At 46.7% G+C, this 17,563-nt stretch overlaps 1 protein-coding gene across 4 annotated transcripts in view; it reads left to right on the top strand.

Annotated features, from left to right (window-relative positions):
• Positions 1-494: 494 nt before the first annotated feature.
• The window catches only part of sh3gl2a (SH3 domain containing GRB2 like 2a, endophilin A1), a 40,651-nt gene continuing 23,582 nt past the window's right edge, over positions 495-17,563 (top strand). The window contains exon 1 of one of the 4 annotated variants that reach the window (XM_060047550.1): positions 495-783. In XM_060047550.1, the coding sequence (XP_059903533.1) occupies positions 739-783 (45 nt within the window). In that variant the 5' untranslated portion in view covers positions 495-738. The remainder of the gene's footprint in view (positions 784-17,563) is intronic. The other 3 variants (XM_060047553.1, XM_060047551.1, XM_060047552.1) reach the window with 3 other exon arrangements.

Below are 17,563 nucleotides of genomic sequence, written 5' to 3'. Positions count from 1 at the left end.
TCGGATTCAGCTATTGTGAAATGACACGACTTACTGGTGGTTAACATGTACAATGTGAGTGTTTAATGTGGATTCAGTATGTTGATCCGTCCCAGCTTCAGCAGCAGCAGCAGCAGCTGCACCCTGAGGGAGCCTGGCTATGGGCGCTGTCCAGGGTGCTGAAGAACAACCCTTTTGAACGCAGCCCCGGGCCGTTTTCATATCAACCACTTCAACAACAGTGTTCTGTGTTGTGCCTGGGTCGTTTCTATCATGTTCACATATGCACATTACAGAATATCCATCGACCCCCCCCCCCACCCATACAAGAAGCTGGGTTTATCTTCTTTGCTCATATGATGATGTTTTTTTTTCGGCTATCTTCGACCCCATGTGGGGGGGGGGGGGACGTAGAGATCGTGTCGTGTTATCTGTACGCTGGGATGCGGACGTCGTGCTCCGAGAGACGGATGCTTTAAGAAACGACGCGTACGACGCAACCGTGCTTACGACCTACGTCACGGCGTGCAGACATGTGGTTTTGACATTCAGTAGTCTACCCTGCTGATCACGGCTTTGCTCAACCCCCCCTCCCTGCGCTGCCAAGAGAGATTCCTTTGGTTAGAAGAACGGCGCAGAGAGATCGAGGGGCTCGTCGATTTTGCAAGGAAAACCATCGCAAGTGGGACCCGAGTTTACCTGTCGCGATCTGCAGCATCAGTCCACGTACACCCCGGCTAAAACCACCGTGTAGAAGTCATGTCTGTAGCGGGACTGAAGAAGCAATTCCACAAAGCCACTCAGGTAGGGGTCTCCTCGTTTACACACCGAACCCGTTGGCAAGAGCTGCTAAAAACCTTTTTTCACGCAGAGTCGAACAGCGTCGACTACGTGTGTAACCTGTCTTGTCCCCTGTCTTGATGCGGTGTAGCGGCTCACCGGTCGTGTGGATGGAGGCTAAGCCTATTCGGTTTCTGCAACATCGTTGTTTGGTCTCGTATTTACCCATCGCTCGGGTCTGTCTTGCCGGATTCATATCATGTGTGGCGGATTGCGGTACTGCACCACCGACCGACCATGGTGCAGGGTGGTTGTGGTTGTAGTGGGGGGGATGGGGGATATATTGACGATCGTGTTCTTGTAAAAAAAAATATTTACTAGACACCCTGCAAACTCTTTTACATCCATATGAAGAATGTAGACGTGGATTTTCCTACGATAGCAATCCGTGATGGAAATCATGCTATGGAGAACATGGCTTCACTATCCTACCCTTCAGATGACATTCTACATCCCTCAGCGTAATTCTCGGTATAGCCCGGCGCTCCCATAGTCGTGTTACAGGCTGTGTGTGTGTGTTTTGAAAAACTACGGCAGCGATTATTTCGCTGCACACGAACGTTGCATAACCGTTAAGTGCGTTGTGACGGAAATCCGTCTTTACCTCCACGGTCTTCTGCTGTGACCTCGCCGCCCTCTAAATGCACACGACACGGCTACAGCTCAGCCGTGTAGTGCACGGTCCACACGAGGAATGGAAAGACATGGACATCTTCCAAACTAATGCGCAATATATCCATATGTCCATGCACCACGTCGTTTCAAGGTTACAAAACAGGACGATTTGTATTGCAAAGCAGCAGGCATATATAATTGAAATAGACACAGGGAAATATTTATAAAATATTTCTATATCTGTTTATTTTATGTGTATCACTATATTATGTTGATTGTGTCCTCGGTAACTGGCTGGGGTACAATATGTGACTGGATGTGTGTCATGATCTGTACTGGTATCAACAACACCTACCTAGGAGCTTTTTGCTCAAGAACTTCTGGAGAGCAGCTTTGGCGCAAAAAATCGCCTACAAATATGAGCAGTCTCATGTCTTCCATGGTCAGAGCCCTTATCCTGGCTCCCCACTCTCTGGTTCTCCCCTTCCTTAGAACCCTCACCCTGGCTCCCTGCTCTCCGGTTCTCCCTTAGAACCCTCACCCTGGCTCCCTGCCCGCCGGTTCTCCCTTAGAACCCTCATTCTGGCTCCCTGCTCTCCGGTTCTCCCTTAGAACCCTCACCCTGGCTCCCTGCTCTCCGGTTCTCCCTTAGAACCCTCACCCTGCCTCTGCTCTCCGGTTCTCCCTTATAAACCTCACCCTGGCTCCCTGCTTTATGGTTCTCCCCTGCCTTAGAACCCTCACCCTGGCTCCCTGCGGTCCGGTTCGCCCCAGCCTTAGAACCCTCACCCTGGCTCCCGGCTCTCCGGTTCTCCCCAGCCTTAGAACCCTCACCCTGGCTCTAGGGTTCCCTCCTGCCTTGGATCCTGACTGACGCACTCAACAGTCTCTAATCCATTTACAGTACCTAACCAGCGTCACTGCCTCTACTCTGTCACACCCCTGCTCTCCGTCACTGCCCTCCCCCCCCCCCCCCCCCCCGCTCCCTATCTCAGTTTCTCAGACCCCCGTTTGCATGAATAAGCTTCCTATTGTCTGCCCCATCATCATCATCATCATCATCAGCTGCATCCTCATCCTCTCCTGGACCGTTCAGCAGAGGAAGAGTGTTATTCCAGGAGAAAGTAATTACCTAATCATGACACTAATAATAGCCCTGCTTGCGAAGGTCAGTGCTTGTCACATACTAACCGATCCATTGTGACAGATGAACCGAACCTTTCAGTCAGTTGTTGGTTTTCTGCCCGACAATTCAGCGGTAAACCGCAGCATTAGGACCTGTGAGAGATAATGTTATATGGTTATACTCCGCTGTTACGTTCAATTATATGTAATCAAGTTCCTCACACTCATAAATGGTGTATAGTATTAGTTAGGTTGTGTGTGTGTATGCGTTCAGTGGATTGAAAGGGATAATTAGTCAGGTGTGTGGGTGTGTGTGCGTTTGTTCAGTGGATAGAAGAGCATAATTACCTAAGTGGGTTCAGTTGATAGATGAGGATGATATGTTAGGTAAGTGTGTGTGTGAGAGCGTTTCGAAGGATTGCCATGTTCACTATACCAGAGTTTATGACGCAATTTCATTCCATACTCCTCCAGGTTCCTAAATCTCAGAATCTTCTCAGTGGGTATGACATGGCATGTAGGACACAAAGTCACTCCTCGCCTGTCGCTCTAGCTCAGACATTCTGACACACACGCGTCACGCACACGCGCACAGCAACAACCGCACGCACACACACACACACAGACCTCTTCTCAAGGACAGAGGCGGAGGCAGAGAGGGTGACAAGTTTTTAGAAAACCGCTAGGCTGTAATTGGAGAAGGAGGATTTGTGTGGCGTTCGAAAACGTTAGAAATTAGAGTGAACCATGGCCAGTTGCATGGTCTTGCTTTTGGTTTTAGTCAACATTAAATCGACCATAACCGTGCCTTCCCTTCAGCCATGCGTCCCTAGCTTTAACATTTTTATTTTTTTCATATTTTACTTTTTTGTCTTTTAGCAGACGCTGTTATCCAATGTGACAGTGAATTCAGATAAATGTCAAAAAGGTGGAGATAGGGATTAGAACTGTTGCCCGGGGAGGCCCTACAGGTTAGGCATCAGACACTAGGGTTTGAACCCAGTACCTTTCAGCTGGGACTCAACCACCCTAGTAATCAGACTGTCCTGTCCGGTTAATGCCAGCTTATTGGTAACAAGGTCATAGTTCATAGAAAGGAGGAATGTGATTTGAATCGTGCAAAAGGAACAAATCCTGACAGCCAGATGTTTGTTGGCACAATGGAGGCTTGATATGAGCTGGAGAGGAAACGTGTTTTAGGATGAGTTGTCAAACAGGAGACCATGTAAGGAAGTGAAATAGGAAAAAATTTAGGTGAATAATTGAAGGAATCCATTTACATTTCATGTTGTATTCCGATTGCAGTCATTGGTCTCAAGCCTTCAGTTTCTCGTCATTTTCTCCTGCCATTCCTCCTCCTCCTCCTCCTCCTCCTCCTCCTCCTCCTCTCCTGCACCTCCTCCTGGGAGCAGGACGACAGCAGGCTCCCTGTATGGCTCAGTAATCCAGCAGGATCAGATCCCAAGTCCCAGTCCATATGGGCCCCATGCCAGCAATCTGTTCTTTCCCGACCCCCACCCCCCCCCCCTCTTTCCCCCATACCTACGGGTCCCTCCCTACATACCCGCAAACACTCACATGTATAAATGGCACGTGCGAATTGCAAGCGCACACATGCACATACGCACACAACCATGGGTGTCATTGGATTAGGGCAGCGACAAAGAATGTAATTGAATTGGACCGGCATATATTGTTTAAGCCGAACAAATAATTTTTTTCCGTTAAGGAACATATCTTTTTTTAATGACTCGGGTTACTCATATCTGTATGCATCATACAAAAAAGAATGTTTGTAAAAAAGACGTTATATTCTATTACCCTGCCTCTGCGCCGCGCCGCTATGCTAATGTCTCGCTGTCAAGCGAACAAAGTGTCTCGCGGGGCTACCTTCTCCGGCTGCGGCTCGTGGCTAATTAACGCTCTGGAAAGGACCCCTGCTGCCGTGGAAACCGCAGCAGAACTTCATCCTGTGCTTTAGTTTAGGTGTCCAAAGCACCCCAGGTGGTAGAGGGGGGCTAACGCGTTGGAGGGCTGCAGAGGGGGCCTTGGTGTCGGGGGGCTAGACCCGCGCACACACATGAACGCAGTATTCTTGCATTTGCATTCTTGCACACAAACATGCTTCTTCAGACACCTGCGCAGTGCGCACACACATACACGCACGCCACGCACACGCGTGCACAATAGGCTGCTTCATTCTTATTCTCTAAATGACAATGCACACAAATAGTCAAACAGCTTCGCTCAGCTTCTTTCTTGTGTTCGGTACACAGATAAGACACACACACACATGCACAAACTTGCCTATGCTCACACACACATGCACGCACACACACACACACACACACACACAACCTCCACTCACCTTCTAATGTACGTTATAAACACACTCCATCACCAAGTCATTTATTTCCGGTCCCCCTCCGACTTCTCGCCGCCTGTCTCTGTGGAGCGAGGTCACCATGACGCGCGGCGGGGTGTGGGGCACCATTAACCAGTGTCCCGGGACGCTGGGCACCGGCCGTGAAGGGGAGGCCCAGCCCAGCTCCCGCTTTAACGACCAATCAATAGCGTGAGTGTGTGTTTGCGTGTGTTTGTGTGTGTGTGTGTGTGTGTGTGTGTGTGTGTGTGTGTGTGTGTGTGTGTGTGTGTGTGTGTGTGTTTGTGTGTGTTTGTGTGTGTGTGTGTGTGTGTGTGTGTGTGTGTGTGTGTGTGTGTGTGTGTGTGAGAGAATGTGGGTGAAGTTGTGTGTATGTTCTGCGCATGGTAGAAAGTGAGTAAGTGTGTGTAGGTGAGTGAGGATTGAGAACGGGTGTCAGTGCATGCATCTGTATGTCTGTCCTGTTCATTTAAAAGAGTTATGGAAAATGCGTGTGTGTGTGTGTGTGTTTATCTCTTGGAGTACTTCTTCCCTCATTGTGCTCCTTTAACAGACTTCAACACAGATGTAATGACTCTATTTTTATCAGTGCTTTTACGTCACAGATCAACTCAGCCCTGAGCGGGTGCAGTGAGTCATATAGGAGCAGATGCCACCTCTGTGACCGACGTGTGTGTGTGCGTGCGTGCGTGTGTGTTTGTGTATTTGTGTGTGTGTGGTACATGTGTAATTGAAAAGGTATGCCATGTGTTGCAGGGCTGTCTACATTAACATAATATTCAGAAAGATATACTTAGAAAAAATATATATATATTTCGAAGGACCTGCAGATCTCGGAAGTGAGTGATTGTTACGTTCTTTCTTATTGGTCTATTAAACCAAATTCCAACGTACATTCATTCTATGTCAGTCTAGACACAGTGTTTCCTGTTAATAGACGTCACTATAGTAACCAACCTCTATATTATACTGTATCCCAAGTGCGATCACCCGGCTTCAGAATGAAGTGCTTATAATTTATACCTCTCCTTGGAAAACATCCCATCGAATATGGCGACATCCTTCATGGGTCCGGGCTTCACATCTCATCTTTCAACATCCCCCAAACGAAGGAGAAGACGATGGTCTGACGCTGGCCTTGCACATTTTCTCGGATTAAATCATAAACTGTAACTGTAACTTTAAAAACAGGGTTGGCAGCTTCTATGGAAAAATATGTGTGTGTGTGTGTGTGTGTGTGTGTGTGTGTGTGTGTGTGTGTGTGTGTGTGTGTGTGTGTGTGTGTGTGTGTGTGTGTGTGTGTGTGTGTGTGTGTGTGTGTGTGTGTGTGTGTGTGTGTGTGTGTGTGTGTGTAGGTCTGTGTGTGTGTGTGTGTGTAGGTCTGTGTGTGTGTGTGTGTGTGTGTGTGTAGGTCTGTGTGTGTGTCAACGGAGAGGGTTGGCAGAATCAGGTGCACACACATCTACTTAGAAAGAAGATGTACTGAAATCTGTTCCCCACAGTAATAACGTAAAAAACAGCGTCCCCTAAACAGCGTTATTGCTGTACCCTTACTTCAGTATTCAAATCATTTATAATAATGCATTATCTGTAATTATATATTTTAGGTTTTCTTTTGGATGGGAGGCACGGCCAGGTGAGAGTGTGAGAGTCTAGATCATATATATGCTTATTGATTAACTGCAAACTCAATAATACAGGAGACGGAGAGATAATGAATGGAGATCTCCTCTCACAGCTCTGTCGTGTTCTGTAACAACGACAGCCAGATGGACCTTGTGATTATGAATGACGTCTCCAGTTACCTCCTAGTTAAAAAGCACCAGTTTTATTGAAGATGATGGTGATGGGCTTCCATGAGTCAGTGCAGAAGGGATTTGCGCGGTGAATGAATGCCATCCCAATGGCTCATTTGCATTCCTGTTTTCTAGATGGCTGCATCATTTATGCATCTCTAGCTCAGCATATCCACACACACACACACACACAAACACACACACACAATTATCTTGTTTATCTTGGAAACTAGCTTTCTCTAGTTTGCAAGTACGCATTCTGCACTATTGTTTGTGTGTGTGTGTGTGTGTGTGTGTGTGTGTGTGTGTGTGTGTGTGTGTGTGTGTGTGTGTGTGTGTGTGTGTGTGTGCGCGTGTGTGTGCACATGGGAGAACCTCAGGGTCCAAGGATGTGGTGGCAGATTGCGAGTGGGTGACTCATCCTTCCGTGCATTTTAGCTGGCACAGTGTACAACAGATCTCGTGCACTTCAGACCGCCTCGTGCACGACAGACCTTCACGTGCACGACGGACCTCCTCACGTGCACGAGGGACACGGCAACCGACAAACCCAGCTGGGAGTTAACAGATGGGGAGAGAGGAAGTGATGGAGCAAGTGAGAGAGCGAGAGGAGAGCGAGGAGGGAGTGAGGTAAAAGGAGAGGCATGGAGGTAGGAAGATAGAGATGCAGGTTGAGGAGAGGAGAGCGAGGAGGGAGGGAGGTAAAAGGAGAGGCATGGAGGTAGGAAGATAGAGATGCAGGTTGAGGAGAGGAGAGCGAGGAGGGAGGGAGGTAAAAGGAGAGGCATGGAGGTAGGAAGATAGAGATGCAGGTTGAGGAGAGGAGAGCGAGGAGGGAGGGAGGTAAAAGGAGAGGCATGGAGGTAGGAAGATAGAGATGCAGGTTGAGGAGAGGAGAGCGAGGAGGGAGGGAGGTAAAAGGAGAGGCATGGAGGTAGGAAGATAGAGATGCAGGTTGAGGAGAGGGGAGGGATGGAGCTGTGACAGAGGAAAGGAAGAGAGAAAGGATGAATTAAATCCCTCTTGAGCCTGTCGTGACTGAGTGGACGAGATAAACCATGCACAAAAAGATATAGTAATAAAACCTTGGTGAGATAAATAAGGGGAAGGGATGGAGTAGTAAACGTTTATTACACCTCTGATGTGCTCTGCGATCACACAGAGGGATGGAGGATGAAATAGTTGTCTTCAAGACTTTCTGCTTTCCTGTTTAAATAACTCTTAATATATCTTACATTTCACCTGTTTTATACACCACACTGGGGCTGTAATGATTGGCTGGTTTGATAAAGCTTTTCATTACATTACAAGTTTTGGAAACAGTAAAATGGAATCCATTCATAAGTCCTAAAATACACACATGCAGTTCACCTCTATTTATATGTTAGGGTTAGGAATTGGGAGCATAAAACATAAATTATTTTGAAATCGAACAATGAATCAAGTGTAAATGGTCCAGGGTTTGATTCGATTTCGCACCGGCTATCCTTGAGGTAGTCCTTAAAAGAGACTTAAATACCATTTATGTAGTATAGTATAGTACAGTATGGTTCGCATGTGTCAAACACAAGGGCCCGGGCTCAAATCAGGCCCTTGGTCAAAAGGCCCTTGGCCTTTGCAATCATATCAGCTCCCAATAAATTTAGTTTTTGCATCTCAAGCTCCCGTGATGCGTGGCACTAGCAAGACCCAGCAAGCACTGCGAACCTGCCCCTACGTTGGTGCTGCGTGCAGAACTGCTGCACCTCCCTCCCCCCCATCCCCACACGAAACCATACGCTACATCAAAGGACGCACACTCAGGATTTCAGGACCCCTCACTGTGACAACGGCACCATTTATTTAGTGCTCGGCGCGAGCAACCTGCAGTGGAGCGTTCAGTCAGCCTGCTGGTCCTTCATCGCCAACGTTGTCAACGGAAGCAGCCAAGCTAACCAGGCAGGCGGCCGCGGGGTTCCATAAACACTCAAATATTGATTTTATAGTTAATAAAAAGAGAATCACTTTTCCCCTTCAAAGTTAGTGATTTATTTTTGTCCTACTTACTGTATAGTTTCCTGCTATGATAAGAGATGTATATGGCCCTTGAAGCTGTTCTGATTTTTGGTATGGCTTCTGCAGAGATTGAGTTCATTTATAGATAGATTGTGTACGTATACATGTCCTCTGGTTAGGCTTTCCTCTTGTAAGGCTGTCATTTTGTCCTCTTTTAAGGCTGTCCTTCTGTCCTCCTGTGAGGCTTTCCTTCTGTGAGGCTGTCCTGTCCTCTTGTGATGCTGTCCTTCTGTCCTCTTGTGAGGCTGTCCTTCTGTCCTCTTGTGATGCTGTCCTTCTGTCCTCTTGTGATGCTGTCCTTCTGTCCTCTTGTGATGCTGTCCTTCTGTCCTCTTGTGATGCTGTCCTTCTGTCCTCTTGTGATGCTGTCCTTCTGTCCTCTTGTGATGCTGTCCTTCTGTCCTCTTGTGAGGCTGTCCTTCTGTCCTCTTGTGAGGCTGTCCTTCTGTCCTCTTGTGAGGCTGTCCTTCTGTCCTCTTGTGATGCTGTCCTTCTGTCCTCTTGTGAGGCTGTCCTTCTGTCCTCTTGTGAGGCTGTCCTTCTGTCCTCTTGTGATGCTGTCCTTCTGTCCTCTTTTAAGGCTGTCCTTCTGTCCTCTTGTGATGCTGTCCTTCTGTCCTCTTTTAAGGCTGTCCTTCTGTCCTCTTGTGAGGCTGTCCTTCTGTCCTCTTTTAAGGCTGTCCTTCTGTCCTCTTGTGAGGCTGTCCTCTCGTAAGGCCGTCTCCCTGGTTTGACCCAGGCTCAGCTCTGCACTGCAGCAGGAGTGGTTTTCTGTATCCATGGGTACAGGACATGCCTGCAGCCTATCAGCATCCTGCCGTTCACCCTGACATGCAGTCATGCAGAGTGTATTGCCTCTAATGCACCTGTCTTCCAGGGGGAAAGTATGTGTAGAATGTTGGTGTATTTTAGTGTCTCTCTTTTGTTCACATTTCTAGTCTAGGAACAGGCCAGGGCCTCTCATACTAAGGTGTTATCTCCAACATTCTGCCATTGTTATGTCTCAACAAGGTTGAACCGACCTGGTCCTCTGGGGCATAGCCAGGGCCATATACCTTATCAAGGCTGAGAGTGCTTCTGTTTACGTGTTATTCATGTATCCCCTTTTTGTATAATACTCGCCCCAACCCTTTGGTTCGGTGAGAAGAGGGTTCGACAGCCAAGGAACAAGTCATCAAACTGCTCCTCAACCGGGTCCACTATAGATTATTCAACCTAAATCTGTATCTCGCTGGATTACATCCTGGAATAAATCATCTATTCAACCCTCTGATCCAACCTGTCAAGTTGCTTTGATTTCGACTTCAAGAATTACTACTACGACGAAAAATACACAACGCAGAGTCTGTCCGAACAGTTTAGAAATAAACTGAAATCTAACAGTATACATGTCCTCTGGTTAGGCTTTCCTCTTGTAAGGCTGTCCTTTTGTCCTCTTTTAAGGCTGTCCTTCTGTCCTCCTGTGAGGCTTTCCTTCTGTGAGGCTGTCCTGTCCTCTTTTGATGCTGTCCTTCTGTCCTCTTGTGAGGCTGTCCTTCTGTCCTCTTGTGAGGCTGTCCTTCTGTCCTCTTGTGATGCTGTCCTTCTGTCCTCTTGTGAGGCTGTCCTTCTGTCCTCTTTTAAGGCTGTCCTTCTGTCCTCTTGTGAGGCTGTCCTTCTGTCCTCTTTTAAGGCTGTCCTTCTGTCCTCTTGTGAGGCTTTCCTTCTGTCCTCTTTTAAGGCTGTCCTTCTGTCCTCTTGTGAGGCTGTCCTCTCGTTAGGCCGTCTCCCTGGTTTGACCCAGGGAGGACATGCCTATCAGCATCCTGCCGTTCACCCTGACATGCAGTCATGCAGAGTGTATTGCCTCTAATGCACCTGTCTTCCAGGGGAAAAGTACATGCCTTCATGCCCAAAATAACTGTTTCCTTTTAAATCAATGTGTGTGTGTGTCTACCTTTTAAAAAAAAAAAAAACTTTATAGGGTTCCTTTCCACATCCAGGCTGAAGCACGGCTTCTGTGTGTGTGTGTCTCTGTGTGTGTGTGTGTGTGTGTCTCTGTGTGTGTGTGTGTGTGGGTGTGTGTGTGTGTGTGTGTGTGTGTGTGTGTGTGTGTGTGTGTGTGTGTGTGTGTGTGTGTGTGTGTGTGTGTGTGTGTGTGTGCACGTGTGTGTGCATTTGGGCCTACATCTATGTGTGTGTGCACCCATAACATAAGTATCCCAGTGGTCCTATCCTGGATACTGGCCAGTAGTCTTCGCTGTTTTGTTTCCATATGTTAGGGGAGAGACCAGCTATGCCTCCTACCTGTCTCTCTACTGGTTTGTTTCCATGTGTTAGGGGAGAGACCAGCCATGCCTCCTACCTGTCTCTACTGGTTTGTTTCCATATGTTAGGGGAGAGACCAGCCATGCCTCCTACCTGTCTCTACTGGTTTGTTTCCATATGTTAGGGGTGAGACCAGCCATGCCTCCTACCTGTCTCTCTACTGGTTTGTTTCCATATGTTAGGGGAGAGACCAGCTATGCCTCCTACCTGTCTCTCTACTGGTTTGTTTCCATATGTTAGGGGAGAGACCAGCTATGCCTCCTACCTGTCTCTCTACTGGTTTGTTTCCATGTGTTAGGGGTGAGACCAGCCATCTGCTGGTCTCTCTGCTTCGGCTCTCGGTGATTAAGGTGTTCTCCAGCTGTCCACTGCAGGGCCGTTTATAAACCTCACAGTATTTCTGTGTGTCTGCCAACATGAAGGCAATACACTGCTGTGAAAACAGACACATTTTATTAAATGGTCTCGATTGCTGCAATGAAATGACAAGGCATTGCAGCAATTGCAGCAGTCCATTTAAAGAAAGTGTCTCCTTTTGAAAGGTTGGTTTTGAACCGTTGCAATTTAACAATGACCTGGAAACTCTGAACCGGGTCGATTGATAGCTTAAAACGCAACAGGATATCTTCAGTTCGTCCATGCTTTGTACATCTTGTCCCATTACAAAATAAAGAAATGAAGTCACCATGTTTTAAAGTACTTTATCAGAGAATTATCAAAGTAGGATGCTTGAAAGCTCATTTCTAAGAAAGCGTTTGATCTACAATGAAATACTCAATTGAAATGTCAAAGCAGCACAAAGTTCATACAAACAGGGCATTAGCATGTTTGGAAGGCTTTAAACCTTGTTTGAAATTCCATCAGAAAGACTCTGCATCTCTGGGATTATGGTTGGCAGACCAAGAAAGGCCACCAGGGATCTGGGTTTATACTGCCGATCTGTAATGTCGTATATTTAAGCAATAGATCACGCCAGGCTGTGGTATGTGCTCATTATACCACTGTTAAGGGGCGTTGTCCGGCCCCGACGCGCAGCGGAGGGCCGGCGACCCCCTTCACAGTGGTATAATGTGAGCACATACCACTGACTGAAGTGATCTATTGCTTTTATACAATGGTTACTGTTATGGCGAAACGAAAGTCATAGACACACTACATTTAAAAAGAAAGTAGCCGTTTTGTTAAAGAATACAAAAAAGTAGTCCCTCCTGGCTGCCGCTATGCATCGACGGTCGCTATGCAACACACTTTAGCGTCCCTCCGAGAGAAGGCTCCGATAGAGCGGTTCGCCGGCCATTTATCCTATGGAGCAGTTCACTCGCCGATTTTAGACTTCAGTGAACTGTGCTATTGCTTTTATACAACTGTTAAAATTATGGCAAAATGACTTCACACACACACTAGTAAAAATACGACCTCCTCCATGGTCAAGCTAAATCTCCGTGTGATAAAGTTTCTTACGATACTTTGTAACGGTTTCCTCTTCAAGGCGCGGAGTGATACTTTCACAAAATGATCGGGCGTCATAGCAGTTATGTATACGCTCTTTATACAACAGTTGGGAACCAATCAGATCGCTGGATTTAGGTCCCCCATTGTATAAATGTATTCATACCTTTCATATGTAACGATTTTAGAACGTTTATTGGATTTTGAGAATGAGAGGGATTTTGTGTACTAAGAGGCAATGTGCACCTCATCCATGTATTTCTTGGTGCATATTTGCTACATGTCAAAGATTTAAACGACTCAATCTGCTGCATTTTCCATTGGGAAAAGACTTGAGTGGTCGAGAATCTGGCCGATTCTGGCGGGGTGTGAATAGTCGACTGTTACTGCAGAGCCCTGCCTTCTGGAGGCTTTGATAGGAAGAGACTTGTGGTTCTCAGTGGACGCATGGTGCCTCTCTGTCACTCCTTCCCAACCATCTCCTCCTCTACTTCCATAGTCTCTCTCTGTATATCTGTCTCTCTCTATCTCTCTCTGCGCATCAGTATTCAGGCCATGGCTAATGTTTTATTCAGTGCTGCGTGTCACGTATTCTGGGCATCGTGCACTGCAGCGAAACACAAGCTAGGCTAGGGTAGTCAGGGCTGGAGGTTTGCAGACAGTAAGCCTCAAAACCTGCGATGATGCAATTGTTTTTTTCTGCAATCTGGTTTCTAAAATAAAGGATTTATAAGGGTTGAGTGTCGGATGACAAAAAAGTGTAGGATAATGAAGAATATATTCATAAATCATGGTGGATGGATGGCGTCAGGTTTTCTTCTCAATCGAGGCTCATAAATAATCTGTTGGGGTTTTGTGTGTTATCCTACCGCCTGGTTATGGTCGTAGTATACCGTAATGCTACACAGAGCAGCCATTAAACAGAACATATATCCCTGATAATGGCCAGCCCTGCAATTAACCGAGCACGACTCCAATAACCATGTCGACAGGCCTGGCTGGGGCATTCCTCACCACACATTCACCGTGATCATCAATATTAAAGTCCTCAACACAGAGTGTCCTCATGTCTCTTTAATGAGCCAGCGGTGTGCTCTGGAGTGGTGGAACGGTGGGGAGGGAGGGAGAGGGGGAGGGAGTGGGGGAGGGAGAGGGGGAGGGAGTGGAAAGGTCAACATGCTGTTTGATTTACTGCTGAGAAAGTCTCTTGTCTCCCTGGGGTGGGGGAAGTTCGAGTGATAAAAAGTCACATCACTCCACAGCCCAGGGGTCAGGGGTCATGACCCTTCCCCTCCCCCCCACACACACACACACGCACACACACATCCTGTTCAGCGCAAAGTGAAAGTGATAGAAAGAGAATAGAAATTGACTTGCTGTCATGACCTCTCGCTTCTGTTGCTATGCATTGTAGACGCCAAATGAATTATGCACGTACGACGCCGTAAACGACACACTCTGTGCCTCCTATACGCGCCACAGCTCTGTGACATCAAGACACAGAGAGAATGAGCAAGAGCCAAATAGACAATACACAAAATGGTGGAGGTGTAAACAGAGAAGAGAGAGGGGAAACGACAGAGGGGTAGGATGATGTAGAGCAAAGGAAATGGAGAGAGAGGATGGGATGGGGAAGACGAGGAGGATGGCGGGGGGACTGTGATGTGATGAGAGGAGGAACCCGGAGAGGGTTAAGAGGAGCAGATGAAGACAGTTTGAAAGGAGGAGGTATGAAGGCTGGAGAGACTGAGGAAATGATCAAGAGGAGAAGGTGGGGGATGGAAGGTCTGAAGAGGGGAGGGGGAGGAAGAGGAGGGGGAGGAAGAGGAGGGGGGGGGGGGTGCAATGACTGAAGAGAGAAGGTGGTGGAGAAGTGACAGATAGAGACTGGTGAGAAGAGGAGGTGTCCGTGGAGAGAAATGGAAAGGAGGAGAGACTGATGATGAGGAGGAGAAGGATGTGGAAAGAAAGGGAGCAGAGGAAGAGCAGTGGAAGGAATGATAGGAGAAGAGGAGAAGGAGCAGGCAGCTGTGTCCTCAGTGTGTGCCACGCTAGGTGCCACCAAGACAAAAGAGCAGAGTAATGACTGGTGGCCCCAGCCAGAATTCCCATATGCATGAACGTGCACGCTTAGCCACTCCCGATTCTGCAGATGGTGTGTGTGTGTGTGTGTGTGTGTGTGTGTGTGTGTGTGTGTGTGTGTGTGTGTGTGTGTGTGTGTGTGTGTGTGTGTGTGTGTGTGTGTGTGTGTGTGTGTGTGTGTGTGTGTGTGTGTGTGTGTGTGTGTGTGTGTGTGTGTGTGTTTGTGTGTCCCAGCTGACTCAGTACTGTATCCACGGATGGAGCAGCTCCAGCAGAACATTGCACCCAGACCAGGGTGTGTCTTCATGGAGCCATTTTGATTCCAAGACGTGTGTGTGCCTTCCCTCAAATCACAACCAACAGGGTTCAATGAGAGATTAGACACTCACTTAGACACTCTCCTTAAAGAGGCACCGTCACATGCTGCTATTTCTAATACAAAAGAGCACTGCTTCATACGTGTGTATTGAAGGAACGATGAAAAATGAATCCTCAAGATCGACTGTTTCCAGGATTCCATTTCTCTGTTGATCCGATTCAGGAAATGATGTCAGCGGTCAAACTTTTTGGCTGAAGCTGTGTTGATGTCGCAGACGGCAAGTTTTTCCACAGCATGCATATGAAGCAGAATAGCCAAGCACGGCAGTTCCCTTCATCTCGCCACCTATAGAGAGGCGGTCTCACAGAGTTGGTCTCACAGCCACCCCCTGTGACGTCCGTCTGATGTGTCCCAGCTCTCTGAGAGGAGGCCACAGTATCTCTCACTATAATGCAAGAAGTCCCCAGAAAAGGTTGGCTGGAGAGCAGATAAATTGTGTAGAGACTGCAGAGGGCCTACTGTCCTCGAAGTTTGTCTTGCTGCATTGACTAACTAAAACTTCCATCCACTACTGCCAAGAAATGCATGCTTATTAATGCACCAAGAGAGGGTCTTTATAACTCAAAGCACAGCTCCTGCTTGTTCCTTGGACAGAAAGTGCTTCTAAGCTTGAGTCTTATGTTGGGATGCTTATTGTTGGCACTTTTCCATGTGAGTAAACGCGAGTGGCTGCATGTGTATGGATTCAGAGCCGTGTAACCGCAACCTTTTGTTGTTATTGTTGTGCTGCAATTCCATACTTCTAAACAAATTGTCCCTGGTATCTATTGATATTATCCGAGGTTTTACATCAACCCTTACATGTTTAGATTGATACGTGTGTATTACATTCGTTCTTCATAAATAAAACATGGAAAAATATCTATTGGAATGATGTGAGGATTACAGCAGATTGTGTAAGGGAGTGTGTTGCTTGGATAAACGTGTAAACTGTGATCTTTCTCACACTTTGATCAAATATATCCCCCCACGTTGTGCAAGATATAAATAACCAGTTACTTGCTTCTCTGGACTGCTGTCGTTTTATTATGAATCTTGCCTATTTGTCCTGGTTGAGTGAGCCTTTTTATGGTTTTCCTTGTGTCGTCTTTGTGCTAATTTACTGTTATTAATTATCCAGACGCTTAAGCAGTGAGCTATTATCTTTGTCTGCTTTTAGCTAAAGCAATTTAAAATAGTTTAGGTCGGTTGCCATAGCGTGCTAGCTTAATAGCTGTCTTTAAACTATCTGTGATTCAGTGAGATAGAAAATAGCATGTGTCTGATTTCGTATGAGCTACTTGAAAAGAGATGACAAAGTGGAAAAGACTGCAAAAGTGCGGTTTGCTGTTAATTTTTTGTACATATGCTAGCATTTCTTTGGGAAACTTATTTTTATTTGAGTGCATTTTAAGCTCATTGGATGACCTAGGTATCCGTGATAGCCTTATGTACACGACGCATACTAGAATATATTAATATATTATATTTTACAAAAGAAAAGCCAGTGAAACAATGAAAGATAATATCTTCCAATAATATAAGCTGCTATACACATTCCTTTAATATGCCAATGCTATGAGTCACTTCCTGTCCAATAGTACATCATCAAGGAAAGACACACTCCTGACCTGACCTAATAAAAGTTTAATCAATACTCACTGTGGCGCAGTTAATCTCACACACACACACACACACACACACACACACACACACACACACTGTGCATAATATGATGAACCATCTGCAGAATTCTGATAGGTCCATGTGTCCGGTTGGCTCACACAACAGCATACTAATTATATGAAATAGGTTTCGTAAGGGTGGAGACAGGAGAATTCTCTTTCATGTAGCTTAAACGCTTTGAGTGCGACAAAAGGGCTATAGAAATCCAATTTATTATTATTATTATTATTATTATTTATGTCTGAGGTAACATTAAACGGCAGCCATGACTGTCTGTAAATTAAGCTCATGAGCACGTAACAATCATGGCCTATAGCAGCCTATAGCTGGCTCGTGGTAGGTGGATTCAGAGAGACCATCTGCCACGAGTCAATGGGAAGAGATGCGATTTCATTCTCGTAATAATTTTTCCTTCGTTCCGTTAGGATCTCGTCTTCATATCAAGTTTTTCTGAGATCCTGATTGAAAGCTATATGTAATTACAAAGTGATAAACGATTAATTATTCATGAGTTTTGGCCATTTAAGTCTTGGCCTCAATGTGCCCCCGTATGGTTTATTTCCGCTTAAAAGATCGGAAAAACTTGCGGCTCTCTGTCAGTCTGAAGCGCACCCTTGAAACGGTTGTGTTAAACCAACGGGTGACGTCCAGACTGTGGGTAACACGACTCAGGACTGGGGGGAGTTGGGTTTCACTGCAGTATTGATTTTGGTGCTGATGCGAGGCAGCCTGTTTCTCCCCTCCTCTTTCTGCCGGCCCCCTCTCCCCCCACTCCCCTCTCTCTCCTCACCCCCTCCATGTCCATCAGGAATTTATGTTCAATTCATCTTCCTTAGTGTTTGTGTACAAACACACACACACACACTCCCACACCGACACAAACATGCC

This window comes from Gadus macrocephalus, chromosome 3, assembly GCF_031168955.1.
Source record: "Gadus macrocephalus chromosome 3, ASM3116895v1".
Classification (NCBI taxonomy): domain Eukaryota; kingdom Metazoa; phylum Chordata; class Actinopteri; order Gadiformes; family Gadidae; genus Gadus; species Gadus macrocephalus.
This window is presented reverse-complemented; position numbering and strand designations above follow the sequence as displayed.